The sequence below is a fragment of the Gadus morhua genome, chromosome 2 (assembly GCF_902167405.1).
Source record: "Gadus morhua chromosome 2, gadMor3.0, whole genome shotgun sequence".
Classification (NCBI taxonomy): Eukaryota; Metazoa; Chordata; class Actinopteri; order Gadiformes; family Gadidae; genus Gadus; species Gadus morhua.
In genome coordinates, this window is record NC_044049.1 from 27,467,295 (window position 1) to 27,478,914 (window position 11,620).

The 11,620-nt window shown below is 45.4% G+C and overlaps 1 protein-coding gene across 2 annotated transcripts; it reads right to left on the reverse strand.

The window, feature by feature from the left end:
• Positions 1 to 310: 310 nt before the first annotated feature.
• On the reverse strand, positions 311 to 9,316 carry glyr1 (glyoxylate reductase 1 homolog (Arabidopsis)). Of its 2 annotated transcripts, XM_030349169.1 has the most exons (16): positions 9,214 to 9,316; positions 8,686 to 8,722; positions 8,494 to 8,573; positions 8,237 to 8,375; positions 7,686 to 7,796; positions 6,040 to 6,123; positions 5,102 to 5,155; positions 4,554 to 4,604; positions 4,354 to 4,427; positions 4,115 to 4,214; positions 3,625 to 3,735; positions 3,414 to 3,515; positions 2,972 to 3,134; positions 2,352 to 2,531; positions 1,917 to 2,041; positions 311 to 1,792 (listed from the first exon to the last, which is right to left on the reverse strand). In XM_030349169.1, exons 1-16 carry the CDS (start codon positions 9,249 to 9,251, stop codon positions 1,718 to 1,720), a joined length of 1,524 nt encoding a protein of 507 aa, XP_030205029.1. In that variant the 5' UTR covers positions 9,252 to 9,316; the 3' UTR covers positions 311 to 1,717. The 2 variants fall into 2 exon arrangements, with proteins under 2 accessions (XP_030205029.1, XP_030205037.1); XM_030349177.1 differs by lacking the exon at positions 6,040 to 6,123.
• Between the last annotated feature and the right edge of the window lie 2,304 nt (positions 9,317 to 11,620).

The following is an 11,620-nucleotide window of genomic DNA, read 5'->3' on the forward strand; positions in this document are numbered from 1 at the left end:
CGGCCCCTTGGCGTAGCGGGACGGCTATGACTAGATAATAATGCGTTCATTGAGTCACATTGTTGCACACAAGGTGCGTTGTGGACAACAGCAGCATAGACATGCGTTTGTTCAAACCCTTATGAACGTAGTAGTGTTCAAGTTTATTGGATTTAACAAGCTATGAGGGAAGGAAGCAATACTATTCCAAACCCTTCTTTGCATGTACAGTTGCTCTATAATATAATACTTTATGTAGTTTGTTCAGCACAGTTTACTTAAAACTCACTTGGTGTCCACATAACAAGGAGATGGATAAAGGCCACACGTCATCAATTAGGAGAGGATTTAATGAAGACAAACTGATTTTCATGTACAGAAATTATAAATATTACTAAAGCTATAGTTTCACCCGCTCCAGCCTCTCATGGGAACAATTAATTTAATCTTAACTTCAATATAATAAACCACGAAATGTAAGCCAGACATTGATAAACCAATTTTCAGTAAACTGATAAATCTACAGACTTGAGTGTGTCCATATTATCCCCCCCCCCCCCCCCCCTTCCATTCATGAAGTGATATTTACATGACACTTTTCAGAAACTCAAGTTACATCAGAAAAGTGTGGTAATAAGGAACCAAACAATTATTTGGGCAAACATCTTTTTTTCAAATTGGAGATAAGGGGAATGAAATAAACGTGCGTCTATGGTCGTTATACCGATGCACAGTAACTTGCCAGCTCTCTGATTTCTGAGTGCTATCCTTGGTCAGGTTAGTGTAACAGCCGATGCATCCAAACATTAACCTGACAAACACACACTCTGTTTCATTGTTTCTATGTGTTGAGGAATAATAAACTGACTGATCAAGAGACAACTTATGCAAACCTATCTTAAATTCACTCACTAAAGAAAACATCAAATTATATTCAAAAAAGTTTAAAAGTAACAGAATACAAACACTCCAACTGCTAAAAGATTTCATATTCAGGAAAAATAATCAGCTTCACAAAATAAAGTATTACTGCATTTTAAGGCGTTTAAACAAATCTGCCACCGTCATTGAACTGGTCAGGGAAATTGTACAACTTTAAAGCACAGGTTTTTATCAAATATGTAGAAGAGATGCAGAACAACCTTGTTAGAAATAAATAAATAAAAGACATATCGAACGACTTCAGGGTTACAATATTAAGGCAATGCTCTGGGCGTGTTCTCGTCAACTTCTCACATTATGCTAGGCGTAAAAAAAACAACTAACGTTCAGAGTTAGCCTAGCCAATATGCATGTTTAAATTAGAGATGGTTTCATGGTTATCCTTTGTGCACCCACACCACCTAAGAGAGCTGTTTATTCTGTCTTTCTTTAACACCCTGCTGATCACAACAAGAGGTTATAGCTTTTCTGGTTGAACAGAAACAGGATTACATTTGCGAGCTAGAATCAGAATCAGGACCAGACAGCTGCCCTAGAAGTGGGGGGGAAATGACCAAACATTTGTGTGGGACAATTTCATCAGTGCAATACACAAAAACAAATACAGCCTGTGGCATGAGAGATCCCTCCCCCCCTCTCTCTCGCCCTCTCTGTTTCTCTCTCTCGCCCTCCAGCTGGTGGGCAAAAAAAAACAGGTGCCAGGATATTTTAAAAGGAAAACAAAAAAACAGCTACAAAAACTCTGGAGATCCAGGACATACGAATGTGTGGGGGTCCCCACGGGTCCCACGTCAGCCTAGTGGATGTAGGCCCTGTAGACTGCGGACATGTCGTTGTCTGATTGGTCCAGGGCCTTGGCCCTTTTGTACACCTAAAGAGCAGGAAAAACAAACACCAGCCGGCGTGAGGCTTCGCAGCGGTGAGCTCAACGGTCACGTAACCGGTGACACAAACAGGTGGACAGGTGCAGCGAGAGGAGGAGGCGACAGGCTCACCTCGTTGGCGGCGGCGGCCATGGGGGTGGGGTGGTTGGCCGTGTCGCCCATGGAGATGGCCAACCGCAGGTCCTTCTGGATGTGTTTCAGATAGTAGTCTGGCTTGAAGTTGCCCTGCAGGATGTCTTCAGAATGCAAAGGGAAGCGCGTTAGTCCACGTGGGTAATGGGGGGACTATTGTTTTATTAGTGCTATTTTATGATTAGATTTATTTATTGTCCTTGTTCAACAGAGTTAACAATGAAATGGGGGTGGGAAAATAGATGGAAAATAGTGCACAGTGCAGCAATGCAGTCCAGTTCACAGTTAATGAGTGGGGGTTACAGTGGGGGTCACAGTGGGGGTCACAGTGGGGGTCACAGTGGGGGTCACAGTGGGGGTCACAGTGGGGGTTATGTGACCCAAGGGTTGGGGGGGGGGGGTGAGAGGACCTACTTTGGCACTTCTGATCCACGAAGGTGCTGGCCATCTGGCCCTGGCAGAGGATGTCCAGGAGGGTCTGCTGCGATTGGCCGGTGGCCTGGGCCAGGGTCAGGCCCTCGGCGATGGTGGCCATGAAGCTGCCCTGCACCATGTTCAGGATCAGCATCATCTTGGCCGCGTTGCCCGCCTCACCTGAATCAGACACAACGGAGCACAATGAGGAGGGGCTCGGTGGGTCGGCAACGCAAGTTTGGAATTAAGTTCCTTTAAATTAATTAAAATAATTAAAGTAATTTTGGATTGATTAATGATTCATGTTGTGCTGTAATTGCAATCACGATACTCTACAGCTGATGGAACACCTATTGGATTATGTGGCCAGAGAACAAACTTGGGTAACCAGAAGTTGGTCGTAGATCTTTCGTCCTTCTCTTTTCCTCGTTTAATGTTTTGATGGAGCCAAGCATAGACGATTAACCAAGAAGACGTCTGGATGTCTGGAGATGGGACTAGGAGGCTCCCGGCGATCCAATCAACCAGACGTTATCCACTATTGGAACTAGGTCGTCACACGACAACGAATCCATTGATTAGGCGGCAGAAGGTCCTAGCAACACGGGACGTGAGCGTACCCAGGAAGAAGGAGCTCTTGCCCATGGCCTGGAAGCAGCTGCTGCAGTCCTCGTACACGCTGCGGTCGCCCGCCGCCAGGATGACCAGCATGCCGTCGTTGGACAGCTGCTGGCTGCCCGCCACGGGGGCCTCCAGGAAGCGCCCGCCCCGGGTGGTGATCGACTGTAGAGGAGAACACGTCAGCTGGGGGGGGGGGGGGGGGCGTGTACAGGGACGGGCTAGGGCAGAGCAGTGGAGCATACTGACAGAAAACTGAAACTATTTTAGGAGACTTGAACTGTACTGTTGTGATCGACAGTACAGAGGATGACCCGAACACAAGTCAGCTATCGGGTCGTACGAGTACCGGCTGAAGGAGAACGTGCGACAGAAAATACATTTATGTGGAAAACCGAAAGGGTTTTAAGACACGCCCCCTTGACCCGTTTTCTCTGCGTGTACCTGGGAGAGCTCTGCGATGGTCTCGGGGTCCACCGTGGACATCTCCACGTAGCACTTCCCCGGCCGTATGCCCTGCAGCACTCCGCTCGGGCCCAGGACCAGCTAGAACCAGGGAAGAACCGCTTTACGTCAGACCGTGAACCTGCAACAAGCGGTCCGCTTCAAACGCTGGGCCTTCACGTAGGCCTTCGTGTTCAGAGGTGATGCTTACGTCCTTGGCCGCCTTCGGGTCCGACACACAGGAGAAGGTGATGTCGCACATGGAGACCACCTCGGCGGGGGTGCGGCCCAGCCTCGCCCCCTCCTGGATGAACAGGTCGCACTGGTGACCAAGAGAGGGCGGACGTTAGCACAGTGCGGACCAATCAGACGGGTGTACAGGTGGGCGGAGTCACAGCTTCCTTCATGACAATAACATAGGCCCTGTGATGACCCCGGTCACATCGTCCTCTATAACAACACAATAAACCCTTTAATAACCCTCCACATCGTCCTCTATAACAACACAATAAACCCTTTAATAACCCTCCACGCCTTCGTCTCGTTAATACTACTGATTATGGGCCCGTTCCCGTCTCGTACGTTGGACCTGTTCATCGCGAGCCAAGCCCTTTCGCGCCGCGGTGCGTTGGACCTGTTCATCGCGAGCTAAGCCCTTTCGCGCCGCGGTGCGAGCCGACGGGAGGCGGCGGCAGACGCACCTTTTCCGCGGTGCGGTTCCAGACGGTGACCACGTGGCCCATCTTCAACAGGTTGGAGACGATGCCGCTTCCCATCAGCCCCAGCCCGAGGAAACCTATCCTGGAGAGAAGAACGGCACGAGACAAACCCGCGGCCGCGTCAGCAACACGACCTCACCTTCCACTGAACACATGTCAGGATTCATCAAGACGTCTTTGACGTTTGATTCGATTTATTTCTGGATTATGAGTATTGATACCGTTTATCTGTGGGTGTGATGCTTCCGTTGATGGCGGTGCTGTCGGCTGCTTGGATGGACGTGGAGCTGGTGTCCTGAACAAACACCAGCGTCATGCTCAGTAAGTATGACAGCCATTTATCGTCTCTTCACGGAGCAAGACACTTTTGGTCTTTCTTCCCTTTCATAATACGTTGAAAGGAAAAACGTAATCTCTTTACCTCTTCGATAATCTTCAGACGCTTGCTGATGACTTCCATGGAAGAGGCCGGCTGAAAGAAACGGGGACGTTTGGATGAAAAGGCTTGCAGAGGGAAACGACCCAGACACAGAAGAGGGGATAGCTATTGAATCATGTGGTCAGAGGATACACAATGCACTTTCACACTAGACACTCTTGGGTATCTCGTTCATTCGCTCACGGAGTTCAATGCTCGATGAATGCTCATGAACATGCTTCGATGAAGCCAAGCGTATGTGAATATAAAGGAGATAAACAATGTCTGGATGTTAGACTGACCAGAACGCTTATTATCTTTGCATTGCAACTCGGTCATCATAACCATGGAATCACCAATTAGGAGTAAAATGTACATCTTTTAAATTGGATTGTTCAGTTTAGATTGAGTTTTGATGTGGTTTGATGTTGGATTTCATTGGCTATAGCGTGGGAAACTCAAAACTGATATTGATGCTTCCAAACCCAGTTAACAGGACCAGAGAGGAAAGTGAAAGGACACGTGTGACACCAAAGAACCGTCGGTCTTACCTTCTCAGACTGGCTCAGGAGGAAGTGGTGGAAATGTGGGTCATTCTTCACAGGCTAAAAATAACAGAGTCAGAATTAAAAAGACGTCTCACAGGGCAAGCATTAACCCAACTCGCATCAAATATATATAAACCTATGTTCAGGAATAATAAGGGAATTATCCTACGTCAAACCTGAATGAAAGAGTAACTTCAAATCATGCAGCCTTTTACAACGGGGTACATCAAGTGTCAGAATAGGGTGGGCTGAGGCTGGAGCAAGGGGGTTGGGAACTTGACGGACTGGGGAGCAACAGAAGGGGCCCACTGGTTTGTAGTGCATACTCCCATACGAAACGCAGCAGATTAGTGTTTATGTTCAATGGGGTGCTTTGCATAGTTTGGGCAGCTAGGCTTCCTACGATAACATGTTGGCCATGACGCATGTTGGAGCCGATAGGACGTACAAACATGTGGTCAAGACCCAAACAAACCAAGAGGAGACGCCAGGGTGGGTCACGTATTGAAGGTGATGGGTTATATATCTTAACGGAAATCAAACAGCGTGACAACCGACAAACCTGTTTATCAATGTCAATGAAGGAAAGCTGGCAACACACCCAAGCCGCACCAAGTCTGGGTTTCACATCAATTCAATTACACCATTGACACGCCAAACCAGGCCAAATGTATTCCCTGTATCCCTCCTGAAATAAAGCTCATTCAAGCAATCTGATTAGTCACGCAGAAAACCCACTGTGACAAACTTCAAAAATGGCTTCCAACATCTGTATAGCCTGCCTACGTTCCTGTTGTAAGGAACAGAAAGGAGCAGAGGACTTGGAGAGGAAGAAGGGTGCGAGTGTCCCCTTGGTGGCGGATTAGGGTAGAGCCAAAGTGTGAAGTCAGGGGAGAGGAGGAGCAAGGCAAGCAGGGCTTTGGTGGGAGGGCTTCACCTACACTGCTCTTCCATTTGAATCCCGAGGAGGCTCCCGCGCCCAGCCTCTCAGCTGTGGAGGACTCTGGGTCAGAGTCAGTCAAGTCCTTTAAGGAAGAAACACACGTTGACCTCTGGATCAAAAAGGCAAACCTTGAGACCCATGGCCATCTCAGGAGTTCAGGGAGGTTGCTCTTTCGGGCAGGGATTAATCGGTCTTGACGATAACCATTTAACCATTTAAGTCTTTTCAACCCGGGTGCTAAAAAAGAGGGTTGTAAATTGATTGCACTTTGAAGCACCATGTTTCTGTTCATTTAATCATCTTTAAGAACCAGGAGAATGGGAGTGGACTGACAAAGGTTTGACATATTTTCTTCTGCCAAGATTTCACTTTTGGACAAGCAAAATATTCTGTCTCAGGGCGCACTCACACTAGGCCATCGGTACCTTGCCCAAGTCCGTTTGACACCCGTACCGTACTCAAGCACGATTGTTGATCAAAAACTCAACTTCGCTATCGCACCAACGTGAACCCACTCGTGAACCACCATGTTAATGGTTTAATGGGAAAGACGGGAGGACTAAACGTCGTCCAGCTCAGGTTGCATAGCCGTGTGTGTGTGCGCGTGTCGGCTCATCAGCATCTGAACCGCGGCCTGAGCTCAGACCGCGGAATTGAACTGTACTTGAGTACGGTTGGCGTGCTCACACTAGCCAAACGATCTAGACTTTAGGGGCGCAGAGGAGTCAAACGGACTTGGGTACAGTACAGATGGCCTAGCGTGAGTGCGCCCTCAGATAACTTAGTTACTATAGTTATCTTCTGCTTATATATATTTTCTTGAAACACAGCCAATAAAACAACAGCTAGACTAATGCGAAGTCAACCCGAGTATTCCGCAGATACACGATGTTCTGATTACACATCCATGGTGCACACCAACTTAACGTGGTTTACCTCGGAGCTGAAATAACCAACTGAGTGCAATGTATTAAAACTAAAGTGAAAAAGAAAAGCTCCCAAGTTTCAATTTGCAATTTAAGTAATGAACGTAGGGGGAGAAAGTTCCTCCGCAGCAAGAAGAGGGATGACCTGGACTGGGTGTGTTATGCGAAAGAGGAAGGGGGGACGACCTAGCTGGTACAATCGTAGCACGGTTGCCGATGCAAACTGTATCTGTGGGATTGCCTCGTGCTGTGGGATGGACTGTGCACCAAGCTCTCAACCAATCTCATGGCCAACTAAATATGATTTAACAGATTGACAATGCTTGCACCACGAGTATCGAAAGTGATACTAAAGTAAAGTGAGATGTTAATGACTTGGAGAGTACCTGAGAACTGAACTATAAGCGGTGTTAAGAGTAAAGACATGTACACCATGTACCGCATCCATTGTAACTACAAAATCAACGCCAAGACACTCCGCATCATGGGGCAGGCAGTAATCGATTACACCGCTGGGTGATTTGTGTGTACGCCTCACAATCAACTACATTTCTGAAGGCCCATGATGCAAGATCTGCATTTGTATCGAATACACCGTTCAGAAAGCCAGTGTGGGTCAGGTCATATCCTAAACCATATGAGAGCAACCCTAACCTTGGTGCGCCCCCCCATGAGGGAGTACCAAAGACCTCTCTGCGTGCGTCAGCGGCCCACCTACCTTCTCAGACGGGTCCCTCAGGGCACTCAGATCTTCATCGTCCTCCTCCAATATTTTAAGTGGTTTGTTAGAAGTCTTCTTTCCCTTTGTTTCCCCTTTCCCATCAGAGCCCTGTCCGGGAGCAGAATCAGAGATGATTGTTTGAACAGGAGTAAAACAATAACACAGGACTGGATTGGACGTGTATTGCAAGGAAGTGGGGAGGAAGGGACTGAAAAATATACTTTTTACAATATTTTCATGATAATGAAATGAGTCAACCATGTGTTTTTCATGTCATTTTCAAAGGGCCACTCACAGGTTAGCATGCAACAGTTCAACGTTAATTCCCTTCGGGACTCATTTTAACGCAACATATGCAGACCAAAACTTTTGACGTGAGCAACTTGTTAATAATACAATATTTAGAAGAAGAATGAATGGTAAGTAGATCGAGCTCTTCACAGGCCTTGACTCTGAATTAATTGAGAGGTATTTTTTCAAAGCAAGATATGTTGACACATTAGTGGCACACGTCTCCTGGTCTTATTGTAAGACTGATGTTTCCTTACCTGTTCCTTTCCTTTGGCTTTCTTCAGGAAGTCTTCCACTGCATCCACTGCCTGCTGGAAACGTTTGCCTTTGTTGATCTTGATCATCTCTTCTTTGTGGGGGTGGTAGGGCTTCAGCTGTTCAATTTTGATCCATGCACTGTGAAGATCAAGAAAACACAAATGTTTGGAACTGGCAAAAACTTTCGAAATCCATTTTAGATATGAAAAAAACAATTGGGAGAAAGGGTCACCACCACCCCCTTCTTCACACTCACTGGTCTTCTGTTCCGAAGAATTTCACAAAGTGGCACTTCTTTCCTCGGGGCTTCTTCAGATCCTTGGGAGGGCTCACTACCTGATGTGTTCAAATACAATATTGACATCATTGATCAATACATAATCGTTACATAACACAGGTAATCAAATCGAAGAGAGATCGCACTCTGATAAAAGTCGTAACTGCTTACCTTCCCCGGCCATGGTGGGTAGCGTCCAAGTTTTCCCCTGCATCAAAAACACACACAACGCTTTCAGCTTATTCACCTTGACCAACACACGTAACTACTAGATAATGTGGTCGTCGGATAAACACGGAAGCCCAGCAACTCGAGGGTTAGGAGGAAAGCTAACGATACACAACATCCGTTTAGCTAGTTGAGGAAACACGACAACTGTGGGGAAAGTGATCCTCCACATGGACATCAAAGTAATAATAAAGAGCAGCAGTGGGTTAAACCACGCCGAGGTAAACAGAGACACAACACTGCGATGACATAAACGTTCACAGTTAGCGATCAGTCGGACTCTCAGATAGCGACCAAAGATTTACTTATAACGTTCACCGACCACAACCACAACAGCAATACGTGCAAGTGGTGGTCCCGTGCTACACGACGGCTTTAACGCTAACCAAACATAAGAATCGCTTTGAAATTGATTGCACATACACTTCGGGCTAGTGAGTCTAAGCGATCGTGTTATAAATGTAATCTCACCAAACTAGATCACCGATTCTCAGATGCACGGTAGCCATCTTGCACCTTTACTAAAAACGTCGCACTGAATCAGGGAAGAGACGAAGACACGGTAACGACATGCGTCACTTCCGCCCTCGAAATGCGCCAATGGGCAACCGCGGTCGTATTCCATCTTATTTTCTCTCTCTAGCTTGATATTATTGGAATCAAGAGTCAGGTTGTCCAACATTGGAAACAGGTGAATTATACCTTGTTGGGAGTTGTGTCATGTAATGTTACAGGTAGGATTGTAATATTAAACTCAACTCAGTGGATATCTCCACAGTTGAATATGATTTGATTCCATTACATTTCATCACCTTATATTGCCACCCTATATAGGTCCATTGGTATATGTTTTCAGCCATGAGGAGGTGGAGAGAGGAATGCCAAAGTTTGTGATTGCACCCATCTCCATTCCCTCAAGCCTTTAGCTGTATTTATTATCGCCTTTTAGGAGAGTGTCATGACTTCTAGGGATAATGTCAAAATAATATATTATTAATCTCATATGATAATGCTTAATTCCTCACTGTTATTTTGCTGTGCCTACTGGTACTCCCTACACTTAGCGGTGTTTGGGCCTGGTTAGTTGCCACTGTGGCACTTGGCCTGTTGCCATATTCAGCCTTATGTGTTGACGTGGCTTTGGGCCAGCCTGTAGGAGCTGGTACGGGCTCGTGGCCTTGGTGCCTTGTTTCTTTCCTTTTTTTGTTGACCAAGGGAGCTAGGCATATCCTTTAGCTTTTCTTTGGGGCAATTAGACTTGTTTTTTAAGGTCACCCTGATGATGTATAACTTCTTAGACCCATCTCAAGCTTGATGTTATTCGGTTGCAATAAATCCTTTGTTTTGAAGTCAAGTGTCTGTACTATTTGAGTTGGCTTTGTGTTACCTGCTCTATCCCCTAGACTTGAGGGGCGTTACGAGGGCGGTTCTTGGGCGACCGCATCCAAGCGAGGACCATCCTGGATGTGACCTTCAGGGAGGAGGACTATGGAGAGGGGCATCAGTTGGCAGATGAAGACCTCTTCGTTGTAGCAGAGGTTATAGAGTATTCATCCACAGAGCTCCCGGTTTCAACCAAGAGAAAAATATTTCAGTTGGTATATTACTCCGCAGTCTAATCTAATTATTATCTCATCGTTTGACAGACTGAGATAAGATAAGTCTGCTCAGCTGTAGAACTATGAGGACCTTCCATTGGCCTGTTCTGTGAGTGTTCCTAATTACTTTAAAGTCAGTACGCAGTTGTGTTCAGTACATTATTTTCGAGTTAATCACTGGCTTTTGCCGGGAAAGTTTTTTTTTTTTTTTTTTAATTCTCATCAAGTTGTCCATGGCTATAAGCCCAGTGCATACTTATAGTCTCAATCCAACTTGTGCTCATCCATATGTGTATAAAACCGGATTGATTGTGTTCCTTAACATTGGCGTATCCATCTTGGCAGAAAGCACTCTAAGGAGAGAGTGAGAGAAGATGTGTGCAATTAAGATGCAAGTGCAGTCTTGTTCCATTATCTAGTAGTCTAAATAAGTGACAAAAAGAGACATTAGAATAAACTTTTTACAGAATATTAGCTTTGCATTTGCATCCCACAGATGTATGTTTTATTATGATTAACCTACAGTTCATAATAAACCCTAAGAGGATTAATCACTTCATTGTTGTCACTGATGTACTTTGCCGTCATGACAAAGGGACTCAATGTTGTCAATGCTGTATAGTTTTGGGTGCCCTCAAAATGTTGAAGTAAATTTAGTAATATAATAAAAATAAAAGCAGTAGTCTGGATAAATGACAAATATTTTGCGATACTAATATAATGTAATTGTAAATTGTCTTGTCAGTGCACATCTTAATCTCTCCCTAAATCTCATTTGACTGTTATGTTGAGATCCAATGGTTTCGTTATAAAATGAAACATGAAACATGAAACTCACTGCAGTTAATAATCAAGGGCAAAGAGCTTGACCTACAAAGATAAGGACAAAGCGGTCATAACGCAGTGGACAAAAAAGGCTTAGGTGATAGCAGATTAACCACCAAGAAGACTAGTGTGAGAATGTTATACACAAAAGAAGTATGCATGAGTAGTCAATTTTCCAAGTCCTTTGCGATGCTTGTGTAACCCGGGCATGTATTGCCTGATGCCTTGTTTTTTTGTAATTATTTTAAAAATTGTTAATCAAATAGTGCTACTTCGTAATACTCTCAGGCATGTTTCCCCCTTCAAAAAATAGATTGATAAAACCCAAACATGTGAGATGAATTAGACGAGTTGGTGGCCAAATGCCTCATTTAATATAAGCAAAATAACGTCAAACAAAGTCAACCAGCCTATCTACACTTGTGAATGAGTCGTTTTGTAACGGGATGCCTTTC

Coding starts and splice junctions, on each gene's coding strand:
- glyr1 (XM_030349169.1), bottom strand. CDS start 9,251: ATGGCTACCGTGCATCTGAGAATCGGTGATCTAGTTTG. Junction 4,428..4,553: donor GTCTGAAGATTATCGAAGAG/GTAAAGAGATTA, acceptor GTGTTTGTTCAG/GACACCAGCTCCACGTCCAT. Junction 3,736..4,114: donor GGAACCGCACCGCGGAAAAG/GTGCGTCTGCCG, acceptor CTTGGTCACCAG/TGCGACCTGTTCATCCAGGA.